At 38.4% G+C, this 27,323-nt stretch overlaps 1 protein-coding gene across 1 annotated transcript in view; it reads left to right on the top strand.

Annotated features, from left to right (window-relative positions):
• MSH2 (mutS homolog 2) overlaps positions 1-27,323 on the top strand; it is a 56,220-nt gene that overhangs the window by 17,733 nt on the left and 11,164 nt on the right. The window contains exons 7-11 of the mRNA XM_052806141.1: positions 10,803-11,002; positions 16,180-16,289; positions 21,971-22,094; positions 22,945-23,095; positions 26,085-26,182. Of these exons, the coding sequence (XP_052662101.1) occupies positions 10,803-11,002; positions 16,180-16,289; positions 21,971-22,094; positions 22,945-23,095; positions 26,085-26,182 (683 nt within the window). The remainder of the gene's footprint in view (positions 1-10,802; positions 11,003-16,179; positions 16,290-21,970; positions 22,095-22,944; positions 23,096-26,084; positions 26,183-27,323) is intronic.

Genomic DNA, 27,323 nt, shown 5'->3' with positions numbered 1-27,323 from the left:
CCTTGCTGGCAAGAATAAGACCCAAGATTTTATTTTTCTGCTGAAGAATTGTTTTCTTCTTTACCTTGCCTAATCTGCTGAGGTTGGAAAATGTTTAAACACTTGTGCAAAAATAATGAATTAGTGGTAACCTATTTCAGAATACATAAGACTGCAGTAAGTATCTTTGGGGGAAAAAAACCCCCAATATATTGGAGTTAATTGTGCTTTTTCTGATAATCCTGTTTTGTTTTTTATTCTGAGCTCATTAGCTTGCAGCCTCACAGTCAATACATACTGCTTCCAAAGCTTTGCTTGATTGTTATAGACAATAGTTATTTTGTGCTTGGTACCCCTGATATAATCTTAGGGCTTTAATTTACTATTTCTAGGCTTTGACATAATACTCAAATGGTATATGCAGGGATTCATTTAGGGTGGGAAAGAGTCTGTTGCTTCCCTGATACATATTAGTTTTATGTTACATAAATGTAACTGATGTAGAGGAGTGAACTCTGATTATTTGGAAGAAAGTATTTATTGAATTTAAAAATTTATCTGTAAGTGGACTGTTCTGAGGTTACAAATATCCAGTATTGTTTTCATGCTAGAATGGTTTAATGGTTTAATTAAAATGGGGACTAATTAGGAAAATTAGAAAAGGCAGGAGACATGTTTGGATTTGGCTTTCTCTTTATGTTGCTCTGGTTGTGGAGCACTTTTGTCTGGCTGCTTAGTAGCACACTTTGTGCACCCAGTGCTCTGGAAGTGTGTGCAATGTGATTTCTGTGGCTCTCCGAGGGTCTAAAGCTGCCCTTCAAACCTTTGGACTCTGTATTACGAGGGACTACTTCAACAGAACTGCAAAAAATAGTCAGCACATTCATGGTTGCTTCAAGTTATACGTTTGACATTAAAAGACAGTAGTAGTGAATTCAATCCAAAGACCTACCCTGTAATAGTGGAATGAAGGCCAATTTCTAGTACTAAATACATCCTGAGGGCATCAGATACTTGCCTGGAGATCCCTTGATTTAGTTCATTTCTGACTTGAGGGAGAAGGTACGGGAGGGTGGAGAAGAGCAGCAGGTAGTGATACTACCTCACACTTTTTGTGGTAGCAGTGCTGGTTTCTGCCAGCTTAGAAGTGTTTGTGGGACTGTGGCTTGAGGGCGTAATTTCCTAGCCAGCTTAAGCCAACATCAAGATACAACTGAGCTTGTCCACAGCTGGCAGGGCCACCCCAGAGTGAGGTAGTTCAGGGGAGCCTCACTGATGGAAAGCTAACACAGCCACAGCAAATGAAGATACATGTTTAAGGAGGGGACTGCAACTGGGATCGTCACCTTCAGTGTCAGCTACCTTTACCTGACTGCCAGTTTTTCTTCCTCCATGCTGTGTGGCTTGCCTGTGTAAAGAGCAGGACAGCTTTCAAGCTGTACCGCTGAGCCAGGTCATGTTTGGTCTCTATGACTTTTGTTTCTGCAGAGAAGTTTTGAAACTCTTTGGGTCTAGAACTGTGAATTATCGCAAAATCTTTTAAGAAGCTAGCGAGATCATCAGAGTACAAGGATTGCTGTAATCTTACTGGGACGACAGCATTGTCTTTGTAAGAACGCAGACATGACGGGTAAACTGTAAGATGCATCACCGTGGGGCTCTTTGTTCCTGGTGTGCTGTTTCTGTTAATCTACACTATTATACAATGTCTTTTAATTGCTAGAAGCCTGTAATTTCACATCCCCCACATAAAACAGTAATGCACTTTAAGTTCTGAATTGAGGATGTATATACACTGTTGTACGCCTTCACTGTTGTCTTGAGAGTTTTGTTATTTAGGCAAGCTGTATCTTTTAGTTTAGCTCTTTTTTTTTTTTTTTGAGGTTGTGACAGTGGTTTTCAGGGAGAGTAGCTGTGAAGTCATTTGATATTGCAGAATTATTTATATTGTGTTCTTAACTGAAGAAACAAAACCAACTTTGTGCTAGCATGCTAAGAAGAAACGATAACAGGTTGTGCAGTTTGTGCAAGAGCAGGTGGGAAACAGAAGAAGAACTTGAACCATTTAGTGTGGAGGGGAATACATGTGAAGGTACAGGCTGCTTTTTGGCAGACAGGGTAGGTAGAAGCCTTGCTTACCTGGGTGCAGGCCTGTTGGAATTGGCTGGGTTGTCTGCTTCTGAACTACAGGCGCTTGTGCGTGCGTGTGTATTTGGGAGAGCTGAAAGAGAGCTTACACAGATGAACAACTTGTGACACTCACTCAGACATAAGATGTTGGACCCAAATTATATTGTAGGGCCAAATTATATCAATTTCATTACAATAACAGAAGGATTTTGACCCCTTGCTTGGGATATTCTCTCATGTGTAAGATGTGCTAGAGAGGTATGTACACAACTCACCTAGAAAGCAATGTTCTGAGTTGTTGATGAAAGAAAAACCTGGATTCAAATCTTGTGTCTTCAAAGTACTAGAAGAACTGGTGCTTATGGTGAGTCCTCTGCAAGGCTGCTCCTGCTGCTTGGGTAAATATTGCCACCAGCTGGAGGCTCGACACCAGAAATCAGAGCAACTTCTGCCTGTGCACAGTGTCCAGTGTGAGCTGAGTGTGTAAGCTGAGTGGGGGATTGAGAAGATCAGTGATACTAAGCCTATGGTGTATGAGTAAATCAAAATGGCTTTTGATGGTATTAGTCTCTCTAAAACGGCTGGTTCCTTATTGCTCAGATTTTGTGTTATTTTTATTTCAATTTGTTTACAAAGATTGCTCCAGTTACATAACAAAGTCTTCTGTGCATAAGTAAGCACTTCCAAAAGCATGTGTGGGTTGTCTAGATCTTTTGCATTGTTATTTCTTTGTGCTTGTCCGAGAAGTTTTAAATGTTATTTTTATAAATGCATGTAACAACTCTGATTGTATTGGGCAAAATGACCTGAGATGGTCGGTGTGATTTTTATGCTGGTAAGATGTGTGATAAAGTAATTTTCAATATCAGGCTTTGGACACCTGGTTTAGGCTCCTGTGTGCCCATGTTAGGTATCTGTCTTAATACTTCAAAGGATGTAAAGCATACTGGGGTTCTTTGCCATGAAAAGAGCTTTGCAAATTTAAGGTGATATTTACTGCTTACCTGAGACAGTGACAACTGGACTTTGGCTGATTTTTGAGAGAGATGCTGTTTGTCTAGGGAACAATTGGGTCACCAGGAAGAAGTTTATAAAGGTTGCTTAGGACAGTGCCTCACTTTATTTCTGGCTGGAAAACACAAATGCTGGTAATCAACTACAGCAACTTGCTCTAGTGTGGGCTTCCTCCAGGGTGTTAAAATCCCAAGTGCTTTGTGTGGAAAAGAAAGCCCAGTTAGAACAGGTAAGATGGTGGCTTGGCTTTGCCCTGCCCTCCTATTGAAGAGGCAGTACCTGAGGCTGTAGTTTATTATGTTATTCTGGTAATTTCTATAGGATTAGAAAAGAAGAATTTATCAGTTTTATATGTCTGGGTTAAGCATGACTAGGGAGGGTTTACCTTGGCTACATTGGATTAAGAAGAGATCTGAGTTTGAAAGAAACCCCAGGGAAACCGAAATAATGGTACATGAAGTACCACTTCCCTTTGTGTAAAGGAAATATGAAATTAAAATGGTATAACTGTGCATATTCTGAAGCTTTTGTGGTGACATGAAAGTCTTAGCGTATCTTAAAGCAGTCCTTAATATGCTGCTTTTGTAAGTAGTGTTTCTCTGATAAAATTCTCTATAATCAAGTTGAACAGCTGGACAGAAAAGTTGATTTTATTCTACAGTCATAGAAAACCTTTAGCAGGCAGAGAATACAAATGAATGCTCTTCAGAAGACTCAGCTGTTGTATAGCCAGGGGAGTTAAAACCTTTTAAGATCTTCTTAAAAGTAAGTCAGCTTCCCCTGTAAAAGAGTGCATTCTTAATTTGCTTTCAGTGTTAACACTTTTTTCCTTGTTGTCATATGGAACTTCTAGTTAGTACAGTTTTTCCCCATGAAAATGTCTACCAGAATTTGGGATTTTAAGTTACTACTCTATAGTAGTAATTAAATATATATATTACTCATTATTAAATATATATATATTACTGATTATATATGGATCCAAGTTTCATAATATGCTAAAAAACCACAGAGTCCTTTTTCTGACCAGAGGTGCTTGGAGGAAGTGTTCTCCTTCCTGCATGCACGGGGGGGCACAGAACTGCCCAGGGTTTTGCAGGATGTTAGTAGAGGAGAGATTTAAAACCTGGGTGCTTTATACGTCAGCTTGTTGTACAGCTCACTGGTTTGTTAGTGGATTTTTTTTGTGCTCGCCAATCCTGCTCAGGCATTAAAAAGATTCTCTTCGTTGTAACTCTGGTCTTTTATTTTAACCTGCTAGTTTAGTTATTATTTCTACAGACAGGATTCTTTTCATCCTTCTATGAAATCTGTATATGTGTCAGCCTTAATTAATGTTTTTGCATTGTTGTGGCTTAACCTCAGCCAGCAACTAAGCCCCACACAGCCGCTCACTCGCTCCTCCCCTGGTGGGGTGGGGGAGAGAATTGGAAGAGTAAAAGTGAGAAAACTGCTGAGATAAAGGCAGCTTAATAGGTAAAGCAAAAGCTGTGCACACAATCAAAGCAAAACAAGGAATCCATTCACCACTTCCCATCGGCAGGCAGGTGTTCAGCCATCTCCAGGAAAGCAGGGCTCCATCACACGTAACGGTGGCTTGGGAAGACAAAATACCATCACTCCAAACATCCCCCTTTCCTTCTTTATCCCCCAGCTTTATATGCTGAGCATGATGTCGTATGGTCTGGAATATCCCTCGGGTCAGTTGGGGTCAGCTGTCCTGGCTGTGTCCCCTCCCAACTCCTTGTGCCCCCCCAGCCTCCTCGCTGGTGGGGTGGGGTGAGACGCAGAAAAGGCCTTGGCTCTGGGTAAGCACTGCTCAGCAGTAATTAAAACATCTCTGTATTATCGAGACTGTTTTCAGGACAAATCGAAAACATAGCCCCATACTAGCTACTATGAAGAAAATTAACTCTATCCCAGCCAAAATCGGCACACCTGTTAACTTAAACTTTTATATCTAGCTCTGTAAAAGCCTAGAAATATAATTAAAACCTCCTGACAACCTCTGTGTTGTGGCAGTATTGAGTGCAGTAACCTTAAAATTGTGATGAAAAATGGTGCATAGATGTAGCAAAGGAAGAAGCAATCTTTTCTGATGTCAAATGAGATGTAAGCCTTGATGGAACAGAAGCATTGTGATGAGACTTGGGAAAGTATGTGCCATTTATTAGATGAAAAACAGATTTTTGTTATCTTTTTTTGGTGTGGAGTGTTAGTCTTTTGTCTGTTAAGAGGCGTCTCATGGACATACTATTATCAACAACAAAATACAGGAAAGGATGAAATGCTTTCAGTTGGATTCCAGAATATCCAACAGAAACTTGGAGATAGGTGGGGTTTTTTTTTTTTCTCTCTTTCTCTAGAAGAGCACACTAAGCCTAATATTTCTTGTTATTGCACAGAATTCAAAGCTGATAAATAGCCATGGTTTTGAATAGCAGGAAAAAAAAAAGGGGGGGTTATCATTTCCAAGTTCAAGAAAAGTACTTGTGTTGGTTTTCAGTTATATTAGCTGAAATTTTGTTTGCTGTTTTTGTGTTTAATTTGCAAATTTAAATAACTGTCTTGAAACAAATATTTAAGTTATGTTATAGTGTGGTTTCACTAGTTATAATTGTTTCTGTTATCTTGACTGTGTTGCCGTAGATCTGTGGTGGAAAGTTTTGCCTTATTCTCCTTTCCCTTTTGGCTGTGTGGCAGAAACAAGTTATCCGATGTTGTCATCTGTTGTTAGATTACACTTCCTTGGATTTTTTTTTTTATTTGTTTCCTTTTGTATTTTCTTTTTTTGTTTCCTCAGTCAAGCTTTATGTTAAAAGCAACCTGTCATTTGATTTCATTATTACTTGGGAGCATTAGGCATGGCTTATAGTTGCATTATTTTAACGTAGCCCTTTCTGTTCAGCAGCTGTGTATGTATTCTTACCATACAGGAAATTGTTATGCAAAATGTGGCATGAACACAAACCTGTCAGCTTTATATTTGTGGTTGGCAAATATAAGAGGGGGAAGATAGAACAGTACTAGGAAGGTCATGAGATGTTAGTCTAATTAGCATGGTTTTCGCAGAGGAAAATTGTATCAAGCTGATCTGAGAACTCTTTGAACTTGTCATTGTTGTGGACAAAGGAGGAAAAAAAAAAAATTAGAGCTTTCAAAACGCCTTTGACAAGTTCTTATCCAAGAGGCTGTTGAACAAGCTGAGGGAGTCGTGGGATAAAAGTGAAGGGGTTGTTTATGTAAAAGGCACAAGCAAAAATGTTTTAATCTTGGCAAAGGTAAGCTCAAGAGTCCAGAAGCTGCACTTGAGATATTCCTAATGATTGGGATAGCAGCTGGCTAGTGAGGTGGTGACACAAATAAGGACCAAACTTCCAAACTTTTAATGGAAACCAAAATAGGCTGACTGATTGGACAGAACAGGGATGGTTTGGATTTTAATGATAGTAAGTATAAAGCAATGTGTATAGAAAGAAAGAATGTAATCTGCCTATGTCTTACAGAGCTTTACGTGGATTCAGAAAGGGTGTTGGGCATCTGTGTGTCAGATTGAAGGCAAGTCTCTGTGCAGTTGGGTTTTAAAGATAAGGTATGGTGGCATTATAGAAACTGTTGCTGCTGGTCTTTTCCAAGTGCAAAATTTAGTAAGTTTCAGAAGTGATTCCATGTGTATATATCTATATGCCAGGATCATTGATTGTGTAAGCACCTCTTTGAAGAGAAACTAAATGCTCTGGCTTTAAACATAAGCTATCAGAGGGCAAGGTGGGATGTAATGTAGAGGATGAACGTGAATTTTGCACATTCTTGCATGTCTGAGAGTGGTCATCAAAACCAGAGAAAATAGTTTTTATGCTGGAAATTTTAATGAGGAAATCATGCAGTAGTCTGTAGCTTAAGCAGGTTGGATAAAACCATCAAACCCTCGTTTCCTACCCCAGGCGAGAGTAGTATTTTTCTAGATTAAAATTCACTTTTATGATTGGATAAACACTCCAAATGTGTCTTGCTTTCTTCCTACTACTTTCTTTAAGTGAAGAAAGGGTGCTTTAAACCAGAACTTCATGCAGTTTTACAGGTAATAAAACTTGAAGGTATTTCGAAGGTATTTGCAACTCCTGCCTTTTTATGGGCTGATGTGTGGTGATATTTTGATAATTGAGAAGTAATAAATAGGTTTACACATCTTGCATATCACCTGGGAAGTGAGAGGACATAACATCAGAATAGTACAACCTCTTGAGCGTTTGCCATGACCATAACTGCTAAAGACCAAGCAAGTTAACAGTAAGAACATGTGGGTATACTTTATGGACAAGTTCTCAGTGAATCCTGTCTTATTTTTGCCAAAGGAATTGTTTCCAGATTACAGGACTAAAAATGACCAAGTTACTTGGTTCCTGTGAAGAGGAACAAGTTGGCAGATACTGCCCCTAGTTTCAGTAAGCTCTGACAGAGGCAGAAGATACTTTGTGGGGAAGACCTGCAGATGGGATTTCTTCTGTAATCCCCTGGGGAAGGTAGGCAGACATCTGGTTAGTGGGCTTGTATTTAGGCTGTTAAGCAGTTGTATCAAGTGTCTTTGGGTTTTGTTTTGTTCTTTTTTTAATACTAGAAAAAATCTGGTCTTTACGAAGTATGTTTGGTCACCAGTTGCTGCTGGTGCTTCTGAGAAAACAGTTCGTGATGTAAGTCTTAAGTCAGGTCTGCTAGGTAAATTGTAGGGATTTTTAATAAACACGGCAATGTATCTGCTGCGACAAGATCACATAATTCTTGTTATTCCTCCAAACCATTTGAGAGAAGCCTGAAAGCTAGAAATTGTGCTCAGAAACACCAACAGGGATCAGAATTGGAAATGATTTGGCTATTATGACGTTTCTTATACAAATCTTGTTCTGCGTTCCTGCAGTAGGTGTCTTAAGAATATTCCTGTCTACTTCTCACAAGCTCTGTATACATGCTGAAACTTAAATGGATATTTTAGAGATTCCCCATGTTTCCTGTCCTTTTTGGAAATAAAGCACCATTATGGGTTAGTAACGTCAATCTTTAAACGTATTTATTAAGGCAGTAGTTGAGTGGGTAAATGTAGATGTAGGATTCTTCTCTTGTCTTTTTCATCGATTTTGTTCGGTATAATACAGAAGGCTCACTGGAGTGGTGTGGGTAGAACACTTTCTGCAATAGAAGGACATTCCTTTTGAATTTTTTATGTACAGAAATGTACTGCTACATGTCCAGGGGTCTCTTCTTGTGTTACCTTAGACAAAGCCTTTGTTTCTTGAGGGACTGTCTTTACTACTTAACTGAGGCAGCGTACCATACAAACCTCTGTGTACTGTTTCCAGTGTCTAGCACTCTCTGCAGAATGCTGCATGGTGTAATGTAGAGATTACTGCTTTCAAAATGACAAAAAAAAATTTGTCATTTCCAATGCAGTTTGCAAATGCAAATGTTCCTGTTATTGAAACTGATGCATTTTTCTGCCAGTAAGCAAAACAGTAGAAATAATGTGGTGAAAGCTGTCCCTTCTCTGCTTGATGTCTCTAAATGAAGTTAACTTTCCTGCTGATGCCAAGATATTGATAAATAGCATGTTAATGTGATTAACCAGAAATGAACAACGGCATATCACATGTGGAGATCTCTGAAGGGGGCAGAGTTCTTCCTTTGTATTCCTGGTATGACCAAAGAACACTGACCTCTCTGGCATTCCAAAATGAACAATATCTGACTTCTTTGTTTAACTGTGAATGCAAAGTAATGCAAAATATGGAAAGATGGCAATGTTAACTGATGCAAAAAAGAAAGCAAGAAATGTATGAAAGTTCACTTACATTCTGGTGGGGAAAATATAATGCTCTGTCACTTCTCATCGAGATTTATGCTTACTTTCAGCAGTTAAAGAATATTTATTTCACTGTTAAAAAAAAAACCAAACAAACAAACCAGAATGTTAGGGAGCAGCAGCAAGGGCAGGCTGAAGGGAAGGCAAGCTGTGAGTCAATGGTGACAACAAGGCATGTAGAGACAGTACCCTCATTGATAAGGACACAGTCCCCCAATACCTGCAGAAGGCAAATGGTGTATCTGATGACAGTAACCAGGTTCAGCCAGCAGTCTGGGTCTCCAGGCAAGTCTATAGTGATGATCTGGGGTGAAGCAAAGAAGTCAAGTCAATGGGTCACAGTCTGGATCAGTGGGGTGCATGGCCAGGCACAGGCATGGCTGCAGTATAGCTCAGGTGAGAACCAAGGACAAGTGCCTTAGCTTGAATGCAGCTCTTGAGTGAAGGTGAGGAGGCCCCAGACAAGGTTTCTCACGCCTCTTTATTACACAACTCTTCACAATGGTCTTTACTGGGAAGATTTGCCTTCAGGAATCCCAAGCATCTGAAACCAGTGGCAAAGCCTGCAGCAAAGTAGACACAACCTGATTAGAGGTGGATCGAGTTAGCAAACATTTAAACAAATTGGACCCATGCAAGTCCATGGGACCCAAGGAATACGCCCACAAGTGCTGAGGTAGCTGGCCAAAGTCATTGTGGGACCAGTCTTGGTTTTCTCAGAAAGGTCATGATAGTTGGATAAGGCTTCTAAAGATAGGAGTGACATTTACTTTCTTCCAATCCTCAAAAAGGGAAAAGAGGACTATGCAGGGAATTACAGCTTGGTCAGCCTCATGTTCATCCTTGGGAAGGTGATTAAGCAAATAATCCTGTAAAGCATTGCTAAATGTATTAAGGGCAGGGTGGTGATTGGAAGTAGTGGGCATGGATTTATGAAGGGAAATCATGCCTAACCAACCTGACAGCCTTCTACAACAAATTGACTAGGTTGTTGGATAAGGGGAGAGCAGTGAATATTGTTTATCTTGACTTCAGCAGGCTTTTGTCACTGTTTCCTATTGTGTCTGATGAAGTATAGACTAGATGAGTAGACTGTAGTGGACTGAAAACTAGCTGAACTGCCAGGCTCAAAGGATTGTGATTGGGGGCATGAAGTCCAGCTGGAAGCCAGTCACCAGTGGTGTATCCCAGGGATTAATACTGGGGCCATCCTTGCAGATACCCAAAACATGACTGGACACAGTCCTGGGTAGCTGGCTCTAGCTCACCCTACTTTGAGCAAAGGGGTTGGAGTAGTTGATGTCTGGAGTGCCTTCCAACCTCAAGGATTCTCATTCTGTGATCCAGGGTTGCACAGCTGCACGGTGTCAATGTTGGCCTTGACCACAGGCAACTCAACTCTACCAAGAGTGGGGTTTTTTTCCTACAGTGTGCTTTTTTCCTACTTAATATCTGTTCTTTTGTAGCCTACTGGATGACTTTTTTTATGGCGCAGGGAAAGGATTAATCTCAAAGTAGATTCTCAGCATACCTACAGAACAGATGTTGGCATTTGTGCTTGAAACAGTTTCACTCCAATGGTGTTCATTAGATACCCCAACTATTAAAAACTACAGAAGCATGACATAGGCTAAATATCCTTGCTTTCTCAGTTCATGCGTTGTCCTAGTTTCATTTGTTCTTCTATCAGGAAAGTTGGCCAATGGATACAGCCATAGAGAAAGGATAGATAGAAACTGCCAGATAAATGTTTTCATTCTAATTAGTGACATAAAGGAATTATAGACCATGCCATGCTAATCATTGTTATGAACTTCTTACTTAGGTTGAATTTGGTGGAAGCTTTTGTGGTGGATCCAGAACTACGTCAGTGCCTTCAAGAAGATCTCTTACGTCGCTTCCCAGATCTTAACCGGCTGGCAAAGAAATTTCAGAGACAAGCAGCAAACTTACAGGACTGTTACCGAATGTATCAGGCAATTAATCAACTGCCTAGTGTTGTAGAAGCACTAGAAAAACATGAAGGTAACACTACCCCTGTCTATTTTCAATGTCTTATAATACACAGATGATGCAAAGAGATAGTGTGTAGATTTCCAAAGATTACTTTTTTCCTGTGTACTTTTGTTGCAGGAGGCTAAAGCTTAAAGACGTCTGAATTTGAAATGAACTGAAATTCCAAAATGCCAATCAGATACTTAAACATAGCCAAATCTTTACATGAAAAAGTGTTCCAATTAGTGTGTAGCTGAAATACTTGAACTGTTGGGTGATGGTCTGGTAATCTTTGACATCGACTTGTCTCTAAGAATTCTTGACCAATTGCATGTGTATTATCACCTTACAAGATACCATTCATACAATATTGTTGTGTTCCTTTTGAAGACACTTTGCACTTTGGGTTGTAATTAAACACAAAAAAACCAGTTTAAGCATTATTGGTGTAATTTGAATGGCGCCCCTCCCACCACCCCCAAATCGTAATGCTCCTGTATTTAATAAGAGTAACGTGGCAGGATTTCTTCTGATCTTCATTAGCAGGAAGCTCAGTGCTATGACAAGCAAGTCCAGAAAATACAAAGGTTGCTATTTCTTTTCCTTTTCTATGTGTTACCAAGAAAATGCAGAATAAGACAGTGTCAGTGTAACAGGGGGGGTGATACAATACAGCAATAGCAATCCTAGCCTGTCAGATAGCATATTTTTGTAGAAGCCCATTAATTTGTTTGAAAATCTCTTTGCATAAAGCAAGCACCAAAGCCTTAAAGAGAAATATTTTTTAAAATGGTATGGTTACAAAAATGTCTTTCTTGTATTTGAGTAGACAGTAATATTACCCAGTATCTTATACTTTTCTGTAATATAGTTTTATGACTTCAAGTAATGAGACTTACCTTCTAAAATATTAATCTTAAAATAAATTAATTTTTGGTTGCTGGCTGTGTTATTTCCAAAAGCAGTTAAGATCTAAAACTGAGAAGGAACTGACAGATAAATTTTTTTTTTTTTTTTTTTTTTTTTAAAAATAGCTGCGCCACGCTTTAGCTGCCTCAGTCATATCCCTTTGGCTTTTCCAAAGACTCCGCTTGTTTTTGCCTTGGCATGGAGCTCTTGGATTTCCATCTTAAACTGATGTATTAGTTCAAAATGCTCGCTTCCTGCCTTTACTTCTTTTTCTATTAGTTGTCATTTGGCTCAACAGAGTTTCTCTGTCATAACATTGGGGTAGGAAAACAATTCCATTTTTAGAAGTTTTGAGGAGCAAGCTGTGCAAGGCAAACTGCTAAGCTCACCATATGGAAAAATTAATAGACTGCAAAAGGTTCTTGCTGTTTTACACGTGAATCATTCGGCCTTAGTAGGGCATACATCAGTGGTACATCTAAGATAATTTAAAATAGGTGAAATGCGTTATTTTTATTTTTCTTTGTACTTGAACGCACTTGTTTAAAATATAAGAATGGTCTGGTGATTTTGAATGTATGTGACTGATTCAGACTGGATCTGATATTTTTCCTGTTTAAGACTGTACAAAATCTGACTTTCCACCTCTTGATGGTTTAAAAGAAAGACTTTTGACAATTCTGAGTATCTGCCAGTTTCAGAACTTTCTTTTCTCGTGAATGGTTATGGGGAGATAGAGCATGAAGTGATCAGCAGTGATTGCCTTTCAGTATGAAGCATTGCTTTGTTGAGATGCTTGTTTTTATGAACGATGAAAGCTGAGGAGGGGGGTAATGAGTGAAGATGACTTTTTTATTTTTTAGACATAAGAAACCTGCATAAGATGGGAAAGGACTCTGAGTCATCAAATCATTTTGCTATTGCTGGCAAAAGGGACCAGTTGTTCATTACTCAAATAGCTGGGGCATAAAATCTAGGTACTTACAAGACATCTGTCTTCAAAAAGCTGCTGAAGCATCTTCCTTCCCATCTCAGACTGACATTCTAGTTTAAGCCTGTAAATATGCAGGATACAGGAATTGTATGCTGGGTTCCAGGTATATTTTTACCATATTGTATACAGTGGCTGGAATACCCCCTTACTGCTTTCGGAAATGCCTCTTACTGTGTGTTCCATCACAGTTCTTTCCATGACTGTTGCACTGGTGTGTTATAACCATGTTGTGATTGCACTTGGCTGTTGCCCATCCTTTGTCACTTCCAGCTGATTATTCCTCTACTCATAGTGGAAATTTGTTTATCTATCAATGCGTCATCTTGCTTGCTGCTAAATTTTACTTTGTTTCTATTAGCCCAGTTTTCAAGGTCAATTAGTTATGTTCCTGATTTATTTTGTTCCAGTTTCATCTACTGATATCTTCCACGTTGTATATATTAGTGAATTTTATGAACAGCCTTCTTTTGTGCGTTAATATTATTAATTCACACATCTTAAAAAGATAAATGCTTGTATGAGCCCTGGAGAAACTGTATTGCTGATGTCCTTCCAGCTCATTCATCTTTTGCAAGTCGGTGATGTCCTCTTTATCTGCCTTCTGATCTTTGTATTAATCATGAATCTTGCATCTTAGCATCCCAAGTGACACTATATTGAATGCTTTAGAAGAGCCCAGATTAGGTCTACAGATTTCCCTTTGTCTTAGGCATTCAGTTATTTCAGACAGATGTTGCACTATACAGGTATGATCTGCCTCTAATAAACCCATACTATATTTTATCCCAATTTCTGTTTTGCTCCATGTTCTTTCCTCATCATTTTTTCTAAGACCTTTTGTACTATCAAAATGTCTGGTTTAAGTGCACTTAGTCATCGAGATTTGTCTGTGAAAACATATAGTGTCCTTGATAGAATAGTGTCAGTTTTCATACTTCTGTAACTATATAAATGTTTCAAGTTTGAAGATTAGTGCTTGATTTTAATTTCTATACAAAGTTTTAAACCATATTAATAGTAAAGTCTTTAATGCATGTAATAAACACTTATCTGTGCTTCAGTAAGTAAATTATGGTTTAAATTAAAAATTGTACCTGGGAGCAGATAGGCTTTGTGATCAATATGCAGCTCTGCTTTTGACGGTACATAGATCTATTATTCTTTCTCTCAATGGTTAGCTTACATGCTAATAATGTTGAGTAGATGCAAGAGTGTTTTTTTTTACCCTGCATCTTTTATATGAGTTTATGAATGGAGGTACAAGACAAGTTGGAGTCTAATTTAGAATTTTTCAATGGTGTTTCTTGTTCATATTCTTTTAAGGCCAAGCGTTATGCTTTTAAGAAAAGCATACACATAGAACTTCTATAAATCCTCAGTATTCACTGACTCCACTATTTTACTTTTTTCAAGCATTGGATACTGAATATGAAGTTGGATTGAAAGTGTAAATCAATTTTGAAATATATCAGTTTGAACCATATCATAAATATATGTAAATACATTAGTATTTTATTTACTTAATAAATCAGTATTTTCTAATTTTTGAATGTGGCATCTTCCTATGGTGTCTGAAGATGTACTCTTCAAACTTAAATAATGAAATGGTATCATGAAACTTTCCTACTTAGTCGTTTCAAGAAAATAAATTGTAATTGCTACTTTAAGTTCAAACGCAATCATTTTTCATTAATTCAAGAATACTGAAGATCATTTCTTTGTGTGTGCCATGCACTCTGTCACCTGGTGCACTGGGAACTGCTAAGTCCACTCTGAAGAACTCCTTTTCTGCTCTTCAGACTCTTCATTCTTTACTACCTCCTTTTATTTTCTAGGCTGGTTTAGATCTGTCTTCTTACAGGAGGGGGAAAAAAAAATTTGACAGGAGAGCAAGCAAGAGATACAGAATAAAAAGCAAGCTGTACTTTATTTCAGATCTCTCTTAGTTTTGAAGATTTTTAGACAGCAGATGACTCCATTTTGACAAGTTCAGTAATCTCTCAACAACATGTCATTTTTTTTCTCTCTTAATAGATACTAATCAGTTAAGAGCTTTAACTTTAAAAGCTTGGGGGAGTGGGGAGGCAAAAAGGCACAGGAGGAAAAGGAAACAAACTGAACTTCTTTCTGCTTGAGTTATGGTGCTGAGAGAAAAGAGAGATTCCCTTGGGTAATCATGTCCTCGCTCTGTGACTTCTATAAATTTGTACGGAAATGTTTCCTAGGAAAGATTAGGACTTTTTCCCTAGTCTGGTAAGAAATTGGGAGGCTCTGGAATAGCTAGAGCTTAATTCTGTGTTTCTCTGTTCGTGCAAAGCCTTGCCTGTGAACATCGGAGGCAAATATCATAATTCTGTACATAATCCAATGACTATAAGCTCATAGCATTGGATTCTTTTTGTAGCATTTTGCGTAAATCATATAGTCAATAATGCTAATCTTTCTGTGATTAAGTTGTATATTGAAGTGGCTGCAAAGATGTAAACATTAATTTACTGACAGAGCGTTTTCACAGCTGGCTGCTGGATAGGTGCTTATTTGTAGGCCTGAAGAAAATACTTCTTTCACAGAATTGGCAATATCCGTGCATGCTAAGTTAACTATGAAGTGCATTTTGCATTCAATGCTTACAGTGTTCTGTGGACTGCCAGCCAATATGTGCTATGCAGTTACACTTGGTGCTACAGAGTACCTGTGCTAACAAAATAAGTTGGAAAAGACTAATTTAATTTTGATGACTTCCTGTTTAGTGGAAAGATCAGTGACTATAAAGATCTGGTTAAAGTAGATGGTCTTTTCTTAAGGAAAACAAAACCAAAAACCATACACCTCAATTTCTATTATGTTCATCCTACTAAATATTCCCAAGTTTTGCTAATTTTGAATTAAGAAAAATTAAAAACTCTCAGTGTGGATGATGATACACTTCATATCTTTAAAACTGGTTGCTGTAGAATACACTTTTTGCTAAAGCCATTTCAACTTTTTACGAGCAACAATAGGTAATGTACAGACAGCAGGTTTGCTTTCAAACTGTTGTTTGTCTGTAGTTTTACTCATAGTAGAAGGGAATTAATACCACCAGATATGAACAAAGATGATAGAATAGGTACAAGCTTAATCAGAATATAAATTGAATAATGCCAATTTTAGAAAAAGATATGTGTGTGTCAGTGAAATAGTCATAACCAATCTTAATAAAAATTAACCAGCTGTATAGTTGTGCTGTTTATCTTGGATAAGTGAATTCTGGTAAAGTTGTGGGGTTTTGTGAATGATAATTTTTCTTGTTTGTTCTTAACAGGAGCTCACCAGATGTTGTTGTTGGCAGTGTTTATAACACCTCTTAATGATATCTACTCTGACTTCTCAAAGTTTCTGGAGATGATAGAAACAACATTGGACATGGATAAGGTATGGGCTGGTGTGTGGGAGGGGGTTTACTTAGCAATTAAAGTTTCTTACTGAACTTTGCAATCTGCTCTACACTCACTAAATTTAATTGATCATCTATATTAAGTAGTTAGTGATAGTTTAGCTGTGGAATATATGAAGGCTGTTATTAGTATAGTATTTCGATAACAAGAGGATATTCACCCACTGTCTGAAATTATCTAGCCAATGAAAAAACTCTTTAGGTACATGGGTGCTGTGGACCTGAAACTATTTTTTAAAAACCTTATCAGTATTAAAAGTGGGAAAGTTATTTTGTCACTTTTCTGCTTCTTCATATTTTCAGTTACTGTGATGTATCTCAAATCTAGAATGTAGCCAGAATATGTTTATTACACATTTCTCTGCTTCGATAAAGTTCATTAGACTTGGTTCTGTTTGGTGGGATTAAGTCTTCATAACTAACAGTTTGCCTCTGAAAAATGATTGACCTAGGTATAAAGACTGACTTTACTTTCCAGTGTAAAGGCATTTCTCACTAGAGAGAAAGCTACTACAATTATCTTAGCCTTGCATCTACACTTGCTTATAAAATATTACTGATGATAGGACTATGGTTGCAAGAGAAAACTGGCATTCTTTTCAGAGGAAAAATTGGCCAAAGAAAGCTGGAAGGAACATTCCTGTTCCTTAAACCTGTAGTGGAAAGGAGATGGGATGAGCATAAATGACCGATTTGTCATTGTTTAACATTGAATGCTTAGGACACAGGCAAAAACATGAACCATTGCTTAACTGGGTGGAACAATGCCAAGGTTTTAAGTGAGTTTTGTATGTAATTTTTTCCCATTATATTTGTTAGAGAATTGGTGAGACACATTTTGACATGTACATGCTTGGTTAGAAACATACTTAATGTTCCTTTCTCAATAAGATGTTTCAGTCATTTTGGAAAACTTGGGAAGCTTTTAGGATTGTCATAACTGTCAATCTCAGCTGACTGTAGAAATACGAGATCTACCTAACCGTGTGCCAGGCATGGTAGTAAGGGCAAGGTGTTGAACTTTTGAAAACTGCAGTGGCTTTAAAATTTTGAACATGCATATTTTTCTCCAAAGGCAGAAGCACTGCGTTTTGTCTCTTTGTATTGTGTATGCATTAATCAACTGCGTTTTACAGTTTAAGGAAAGACTGTTTGATTGACATGTTGCTGTAATTTGTGATATATGCTAATGAAGAAATTTATAGCTTTATACTAGTTACAGACCATCTGTTGATGCAGTTTGTATGCCCTGGGACTCTGTTTTCTTTAAAACTAACAGCTGTTCTAAGCCTTGGCCCTTCATAGTCCAGCTCTTCAAATTTGTTTCAGCTTCTACTTCAAAAATGTTTTGTTGTCCTTCCAAACAGAATAACAAGTCAGTTATTTTTAATCAAGTCCCATAGAATCCAGTGTGTTGAATTTGGTTTTTTTCCCCTTCAAGATACTGGAAAATGGCTATAGATAAGCCGACGCTGGTTTTACCACAAGAATAAGCCTTGTCCATATGAATGTTAAAACTTGAACTTTGACTTGAAATTTCTATTAGGTTTTTAGGGAGTTCAAACAAAATACCTAGCTCTATTCTGAGTGTGATTGAAGGACAGGTTGTCGTAGCAACTAAATTATGTCAATAATGTATTCTAATGTAAAGAGAAACATCCAAGTTCAAAAAGCGTGGGATGTGGTTATTCATTTACCTAGCTGTAATAAAAGTTGAGAAACTGTCACTTCCATTCCACAGAATCATAAGGGGCCTTTGAAAAACCGTCTTACTCCAACCTCCTCCTCAAGTCAGGGCAACTTCAAAGTTTGTTAGCGCTATCAGTATATAGTATTTTGGTTTGAGTATTAAAGAGCACAGCCTGTTACAGAAGGACTTGTTTTTCAGATTAGCTAGCTAGCTTGCCATAGTCCCAGAGTCTGCAAATTGTTTGCTGTCACCTCATTCATTTGAGCACCGCTTGGAAATGTGACTCACTTGGGTCTCATTTCATGTAAGTAAACATATGCAGGTATGAAAGTGTTGTCAATGCTGTGATCTTAGTCTGCTGCTTACCACATTAAATTTTGTACTTTGAACGTTCATTTCAGAGTAGCTCTGAGCAAAAACTTACACTAAAAAAAATGCAGTGTGTTTAGTAGAAAAAAAGGGAATGTCTAGCTGCTGCTTATCCATATTGCATTAAGGGATTTGCTTTCATTATAACCCTTTGCACGACTCTTGCCAGTAAAAGGTTGTATGTAGAGTGAGGTTATATATAGAGTGAAAGTGGTAGCAAGAGTGTTCAGACCGATCTGTTGCACGTGTCTGTTGCATTCCTTAATCTCTGAAGCAAATTTAACATTTGTATTTAATGCAGTACTGAGTTGTAATTTAGACTTAAGTGCATTTCAGTGATCAATATATCAGTGAAATATCACAATGATGATGAGTATTTTCATTCTTTTTTGGGGGAGATGAGAGGGGAGTGAGTTGGGTTCGGTGGTATTTCCTTCAATTTTTCTGGTGAGGTGTAGCCTTAATGGACCATAGCTGATGGTAGATTCATTAGGTACAAAGCACCAAGAACTCAAATACCACATTCCTGTTAATGCTTGTTTTGCCAGATTGTTGGCCATGTTCACACTGAGGGCTGTGGAGGAGAAAAAGCAAAAGTTTGCTTTAAGTGACTTACCTAATTATATCTGAGATACTTCTGTAGGAGGAGCACAGCTTGAGAAGAATGTTAGAGGGTAATATAGTTGTGGGTGCCTGGTGTTTTTATATATTAATTAGTAGCACAAGTTTTTAATATTTTTAGTAAACCATATTCATTTTACTTCCTTAGCAGTTTAGCTGAACTTTTAATTTAATTTAAAATTATTTTCTATTCACTTGATCACACTTGGCTTTCACTTGGAGAGAGTGGTCAGATGGAGCAGTTTTGTTTGTCACCTGCTAAGGATTACTTCATGAGGCCTGAACGAGAAAGGAGCTGCCCTATAATAGCTGGGGTGGGGAATGCAACATATTAGAAGCTGTCTTCAAACCTGGATCTTACACATTTTTAAATTCAGATTTTCAGGCTGACATAATGGGATATAGGCTGCTAGCTGTCCTAAAGACTTGATATCTACACCTGGAAAAGCCGTCAGGCACTTAAGCCTGGGGCTGGAGTGCCTGGTTTGCTGCGAATCAGTTCTTGAACTGCTACAGTCCCTAACCCGAACTATTAATGTAAATGGAAGCTGAAGTAGTTCTACTTTAATGCTTCTGTCCCAAAACTTCATAGCAGCTTAGGATTTATTTCTTGCACACTAGCAGCCTCTGGGTTCATTTGTCACCACGGGTCTGTTGGAGCCGTAATGGAATTAGCAACAAGCACATGAAAACTAACTCCGTCCCCATGACCGCCAGACTGAGCGGTGGGTGAGGCAGTAACCTAGCTTTTTTGCACACTGTAAGATCTAGCCACATACAGATCTCCGCTTGCAGTGAAATGAAAGCTTGCCTGTAGCGAGGAGGCCCTGAAGGATGGAAGTGCAGGGCATGGCTTCGGTTCCAGTGAGCCTCTCTGACATGGCAGCCTGGGTAAAGGACAGAACCGAGAGCCAGACTGGGTGCTCTGCTGGGGCTGCCCGCGTGTTATGGGTCCTTGGGAATGTTACCTTCCTTCTCCTGAGGTTATGGGATTTCTGCAGTTTATTCCAGGCTTCAAATAATTCTTTGAAGCTGTGAAACAAAATTACTTATCACTTGACTGAGACAAGGGGAGTCAAAATTTTCCGCACGTCATGACTGTCAATCTTGGTTGTCTCATGAAGCCAGTCCTGACAAGGGCTGGCATGCGTGGCGTTTGCATCCCAGCATTTCCAGTTGCTGTTTCAGATCCAGGATCTGCCCTACAAAACCAGGAATGGTCTTTTCTGCTGTATGCTCTGTCATAGATGTTCATTGCTGTTCTTTTAGCGGAATTATTAAGGGAATGGGAGGAGCAGGCCTATCAATAGGGATGTAGCAGGGAATGAATTTGTTTGTACCCCTTTCTTAACATCTCCAGCTTTCAAGATGGTCCTCTCAAATCTCGTAATCCATTATTTTGTGTGGAGTCCACATCTCTGGTTAAGCAACTGGAGAACTTTGCCACTGCAGTGTGTTTGCACACAACACAACTGGAACCAAAACGGCAGGCTGAGTGTAATGCCTTGCAGTGCTGGTAATTGCACAGAGAAAATAAGCACCAACGGTTCAGTTTTCCATGACGCAGCTTCTGTGGAAGATCAAATTATCTGTTGGGAGAAGATCATTCTCAGAATAAAGCAGCAATCCTTTGCATATACAGTATGCTATGTGGTTTCTTCATATGATAATTTACTCGTTCCCCCATTCCTGTGGCTTTCATCTCCAGATTGCATTCCCAGGTCTTTGTTCCAAGTTGCTGCAAAACCTGGGAGTCTTGAGTCTAATGCTTTTACAATTATTTTGATGCACTGCAGATTCTAAGTGCTCCTTGTGCTTAGTAGGACAAGATGTATGTGGTGGTTCTTGTACTTAACAGTTTCTGTTGCTCAGTGCTTTCTGGAGTGATACTTTTATTGTCTGGGAAGGAGTAAACGAACTGTGAACCTCCCTTTTTTCTTCTCCTTCCTCCTCTTGCTAACATATACTTGTGGGTAAAAGTGAAATTGTATGTAAACCACCATCTTTTTTTGGTGTGTTTTGCAAGGTATTTGCAGCTGCTTTGTATACAACTTTGCAGATAATTCCCAGCTAGGGGAAGATTCATGAAAGTGTTGTTTTGGTTTGGTTTTTTTTAACTTAATTAGATTAAATACATTACTAATATGAAAGCCAATGCTTAGTTTCCATGTTGGACAACAGTGCTAATATTTTGTTGATTGTAAAAGTTTGTGTATTAAAAATTGAGTTTCTTTTATTTAGCAAATAAATTTTTAGTTATAAGCTGTGCTTGCGAATTAAAGTCGAGGCTTGTAAGGTCATCAGAAACACACACCTGGCAGTGGAAGCACGGGGAAGAGAGAGGAAGAAAGATGAATACAATTTACTTCATCTGTGACTCTGAAAATATTTAGCTTGGAAGGAAATGTGTATGCTTTTCAACTCAAAATAACTGTTGAAATTGGGTAGGATTTTTGGTGATGTTAGGTAGGCTCCTTCTGTAACCTCTTGAGTGTGTTTTAGGCAGGAATTACAGTTTCAGAAACTTTCCAAAGACTTCTTGTTTTGAAATGCCCCATCCTTCTACACTCTGTCTTGATTAGCTGCATAAGTCCAGGCTAGCATACAGATTATGTACATAACAATTTCATTTCCTCTGACTTCCCTTTTTTTCCTGCCTACTGCTCAGTTATTTGTGTGCAAATAAATGTGCAGACAACTCCATTTCAAAGTAAAGGAGTCTGTTAAATTGGTATATTTTGCTTGTATAAAGTATATTATTTGAGAAAACAAATGTTTGAGATGTATTTGTTTTGTAGTTGAATCAGATACCAATTATCACAAAGAGCATTGCATTGCAAAATTATACATATAAAAAATAAATTTAATAAATGATGAAGTAAATCCATTTTACCATGTATGATCAGGGAGGTGATTTTTTAAAAATTTTTTTTTTTACTGCCTATGTTCATATGAATTTTTCTTGTTATTTTTCCCTAGGTGGAGAATCATGAATTTCTTGTCAAGGCTTCTTTTGACCCTAATTTGACAGAATTAAGAGAAAAGATGAATGAACTGGAAGAAAAAATGCAGTCCTTTTTAAAGAGTGCAGCCAAAGAACTAGGTAGGGTATGAAGCTGCCTTTGATTCTTACCTCCTTTGTAAAATGTTTTGAGATGAAGTGATGAAAACTGGTATAGAGGACTTAAGGGATGTTTGTATTATTTTATTATTAGTTCGCACTGAAACTCCCCTCCCCCCCGCCGTGCATTCTCCTAAGTGTCCATTCAGGACGTGCTAGTTTTCTTTTGAAGTTCTTTGCAAAATATAATGTGTAAGCAAATGAGACATTTAAAGAATTGATTCTCTTATGCAAAAAATTCCATGTGCAGCTGATGAATCAGGCATTCAAAGAGCAACTTAAAAAAACCAACCATTTTTTAATTAAAATATGGCAAGGAAAACCACAACATAGTTATTTTAGGTTACACCTTTAAGGGCTTGCATATTTTTTAATCTTGATTTTTTTTTTAGCGTAAACAAGATACCTGGATGAAAAGAAGGAAAGACAAGATTGTGTAGGGATGGAATAAGCAATCTCACCATCAAAAGTATGTGTTAGTAAAAGGATCATAAGACTGCAGGTGCTGTGCTTACAGCAGCAATATAGAATGTCCTTGCAGTGTGCTATGAAAATTTTTCACATTTCTGGAGAATATGTAGCAGTACTATAATCATGAGCCTGATTTGAATATGCAGTTTGAGAGCATATCAAAGTAAGAGCAGAGAATGAATCAGTAAAATTCTATTAGGTCTGGGTATTTCTCATACCCATACAGAACCAAAGCAAGTGTATTGAATAGCGTATCTAAGAGAGGCTACATCATACAGGCTGGGGATTAATGAGCAGGAATAGCACAGGCTGCAGGATTTTTGACAATACATTTGTTTTCTTCTTTCTTTTAATCTAAAAGGTTTGGAAGCTGGCAAAAGTATCAAACTGGAGACAAATTCACAGTTTGGACATCACTTTCGAATAACTTGCAAGGAGGAAAAAGTTCTCCGTAACAATTCAAAATATGGAATAGTCGATACACAGAAGAATGGTGTGAAATTTACTAACAGGTATGAGATCATCTTTGTAGTTTTTCAAGCCTGTTGTGAAAGAGGCAAAAATGTTCCTTTCTTTATAATTCTGTTGATAAACTGGTTTCCCTACATCTTGAATGGCTGAATTTTCACCTTTTTAATTGGCTCACAGATTGAGATATTGAGCAAGACTGGCATGAGGGAGGAGTAGTCATACAGTTTCTGTTAAAAGCTGCGTTCCCCCTTTTACTTTGCCAACTGTTAGCTATTTTCGGTCCTTTGACTTGGGCTAATTTCTCTGTTTTAGCTGCAGCTAGCAGCATAATTGCATTTACTGTGAGTGTTTATACAGACACTTTCACAAGCTGCAATAGGAAAAGAGCTATTTATGTTTATTACCAAATATGACATGCAGCAGTTTTGTTGGTGATTACCTTCTTTTTGTTCCAAATCACCGTAATTTCTGTTGGTCCTAGTATTAGACTTCCATTCTGTGGCTCTATAGATGAAGCTATTTAAAAATTTCAGTCTTCAGGCTAATTGCATTGGTGCTGTTTCAGTGTCTCCTTGTCTGGACAGCAGTTCTGTCACAGGTCAGCCAAGCAAAAAGTCTATACTTTTTGTTGAATTTTTAGCTCTTCTAGATCATTTCAGAAGGAGCAAGGCTACCACGGTCGTCAGATGTCTCTCTCTCTGTACTTCATTATTATTACACAGAACAAAGTAGAAAGTTGCAGGTAATAACTTAAGTTGAAGCTGATCTCTTGAGGTTAACTGGTCTAACCCCTCACTCAAAGCAGACCCACCTTAGAAATTAGATCCTATCTCAAAGTTAGATGAGGTATGGTGCCCAGGTGCCCATCCTCCAAGCATCCTTCACAACCTGGTGGGGCACAAGTTCCAGTGCTGAACCACTCTTTGTGACAGCTTTCCTAATCAGATCTAATGAGAATTTTCCTTGCAGAAGCTTGGGGTTTTAGTGTCTCATTCTTTTGCTGTGCACCTCCAAGAAGCATCTGGTGCCTCTTCTTTCCAGGCTGACTTCAGATTTCTCTCAGCCTGGGCAGGCATCTCTCTCAGCCTGTCCTTGTATGCCATGTGCTCCAGCTGCCAATCTTTGTGGTGGCCATTTGCTCCAGGTTTGATATGTCTCTTAGACTGGGAAGACAAAACTGCGAGCCAGCACTGCAGATGTGGTCTCACAAGTGCTGAATAGAGGGGAAGAATTACTTCCTTCGACATGCTGGCTATTCTCTTGCTAGTGCAGCCAGTATGGGCTTGGCCTTCTCTGCCTTAGTGTCACACTGCTGGGTCGTGTTCAGCTTCTTGTCCACTGGGTCCCCCAACTCTTTTATGAATAGCTGTTTTACAGCCATTTGGACCCCAGTCTGTACTGTTGCATGGAGTTATTTCATCCCGGGTGCAAGACATTGCATTTGCCTGTGTTGAAATACTTGCCCACCTATTTCTCTAGTCTGCAGATATCCCAATGAATGGCAGCCCTGTGCTCCAGTGTACTGACAGCTCCCCTTAATGTGGTGGTGTTCACAGCCTTGCTGAGAGTGCATTTGAGAGTGCTTTCAGTCCCATCATTCAGGTTGTTAATCAAGGCATAAATAGTATCAGCCCCAGTATCAACCCTAAGAAATGCTGCTACTAATCAGCCACTAATTGGACTTCAACCTCCTGACAAGTTCTTCCTTGTCTGTCAGTGGCAGGTCCAGGAGAAAACCACTCTTTAAGTCTCCTGCATGTGTTATATATGGAAGGGTAAAAATAGCAGAGATTAATACATTGTACAGTCTGTTTCAGACAAACCATGCTGCTATTGCTTTATGTGTAACAGTTCCTGCTGGAGTTAGCATCAGAGAGGTGAGTTTATTGAGAGATAGATCTTGATTGACAGACATGTATGAGGAACACTGCCTACAGGGCAAGGTTGGTTTCAAGCCAGTGCTATTACTAATAGTGACTGTTTCTGTTAATCACTCACTTTCATAGTAATAAATCCTTTGCTTTGAAACGGAGGGCAAACATATTGGTTCACACCAACCAATATGTTGGTGTATTTCACACCAATTTACTTAAATGAACAAAGTGTAAACCTTAATTGCATTTTGTTTTAACATTTACTCAGAGGATATTTTTTCAAAACATCTCTGAAATTTAAAACAGCTTTTTTTGGTTCTAAATATGTTATGAATCTAAACGTAGTGATGAAGTTAGGCTTTTCTGTAACTGAGAAGATGGTACTTAGAACCTCTACTGTGTCATCTGTTACTTTCCTGTGAGGAAGAAGCCCATGGGTCACTAATAAAACAGACTTCTCTGTGCCTACTTAAGTTATACTTGCTTCTGTAGATGGTACTAGAAGCACAAGGCTGACTTCTGCTTATAGTGGGGGTGCACTACTTGGGTGTGTTTTATATTCAGTCTTGCAGACTTTCCTCCATGTTCGGAGACAAGCTTGAGGAGAATAAACACTTGTTTAAATGCTCTCCTGATTTCAGCTTACCTTATTTTGAAGACTAGAACCTATTCTTAGTGACAGTAGTTCACTGAGGTTTTTACTCAATGAAAGAAGTTAATGCCTTCAGCTCTGATAAGCCTGTTGTAGGACTCTGGGTTAATTACGCAGTTGCTTAGCAGCAATTCTCCTTTGTCAGTTCTATAACGTGCCACATCTCATTGCAAAATGGCCAGAAATTCAGCTTTAAGAGCAAGTCCTTGTCACATAGCGTGTCTATAAAAAACAACTATTGTAAGATTTTTTAAGAATGATGTGTTCAGAGATGCTAGAACTGCTGGTTTGGCCCTTGTGGGTGATCTTCAACTTGGGATTAATCTTACTGATATCCTGGTGTGGATGAATTGTGGGTTGCTTTGTGGCCCTTGTGCTGAACCTTGCTGTTAAAACAGGTGGGGACAACTGCTATTGACTCCTAGATGAGGAGGCCAGAAGTTTGGCATTGTAGCAGTGAAGACAGAACATCACAGCTTCTAATTATTGTGGTTTTGTTCACAGCAAACTGAGCTCCGTCAATGACGAATATATAAAGAACAGAGAAGAGTATGAAGAGGCTCAGGATGCAATTGTCAAGGAAATCATTAACATTGCTTCAGGTGAATATGTCAATGTTCAGATTGTGACACAATCAACAGATGTGTATCACAGTCTGGAATGCTGGGAGTACTTGCAGTTACTTTATAGGTCCTTTTGTAGAGAAGAACCATAACATTCCCAAAAGAATTAATGTGAAAAATGAGGTTTGACTTTTAGACAGTTCTTGAAAGTTTGAAATATATTGTCTTCTATGGTCAGACCCTTTCCTGGCATTGCTACAAATGTGCAGTCATGGGGTGTGTGCAAATTTTAATCCCATAAAAGGAACACAAATATGCCCGTAAAGGCCACATCTATCCTCCACCCACCTACCTGACTCTGGGCATCTCCACCCAAATGGTGAATTAAGTAGAAGAAGGCAGAAGAGGTAAAGAACAATAGAGAACTGAGGGAGTGGGACCTGAGGTCTGTGAAGGATGGTGAAGAATGAACATTGGTATGCAGTATAAAATCAAGTTAGCCATCGCTTATATGGTACAATAAAAAATTATTGTTTTCCTAATTAATTTCCATATATTTTGCTCCAAGATTGCCTACTTACAGGGCATTCTTTACTATCCTTCACCAAAAGAAGAAGAGACATCCGGGAATTCGGGCTTGGAGGATTCTGTAAATATTGCCTCTCCCAAAGGCACTAGTTCCAGCAGAACAAGTCTTAGTTCTTTGAAAGAGAGAAGTGCAAAGTGAAAGCACTAATGAATATTAAGCTAAGGGTAAATGTATTAAAGATGAAAAAACCACTTTTTAAGCTGATGTATTAATATATTTGAGTGTGTATTAAGTTACAGTGGAAATATTCATAAGCTTTGACCTCTTGTCATAAGGAATTTGCCAGTATATTGCAAAATCAGTAGCTTGTTAGATATTTTTTTTTAATCTTGGTAATTTTCAAGTGATTTTTTTTTTTTTTTGTGTAGCATACTAAGGTTTGTATATTTATGTAGAAAGCTAGTGGGGTATTATATAACAGGATTAGCTTCAATATGTAATTTATAAATACCTAGTAAGTTTAATAAAGTCTGTTGCTGCTGCTTAAAGCTTCTGTGGTGTGCAGTCATAGACTTACAAGTGTATATGTGTATTCAAAAAGCATTTTTATTCCCCAAGTGGAGGCAATTTAATGAAAAAGACTGGATTATG

The sequence above is a fragment of the Harpia harpyja genome, chromosome 13, assembly GCF_026419915.1.
Source record: "Harpia harpyja isolate bHarHar1 chromosome 13, bHarHar1 primary haplotype, whole genome shotgun sequence".
In the NCBI taxonomy this organism is placed as follows: domain Eukaryota; kingdom Metazoa; phylum Chordata; class Aves; order Accipitriformes; family Accipitridae; genus Harpia; species Harpia harpyja.
Note: the sequence above shows the minus strand (reverse complement) of the source record. Positions and strands in the feature narration are given on the sequence as shown.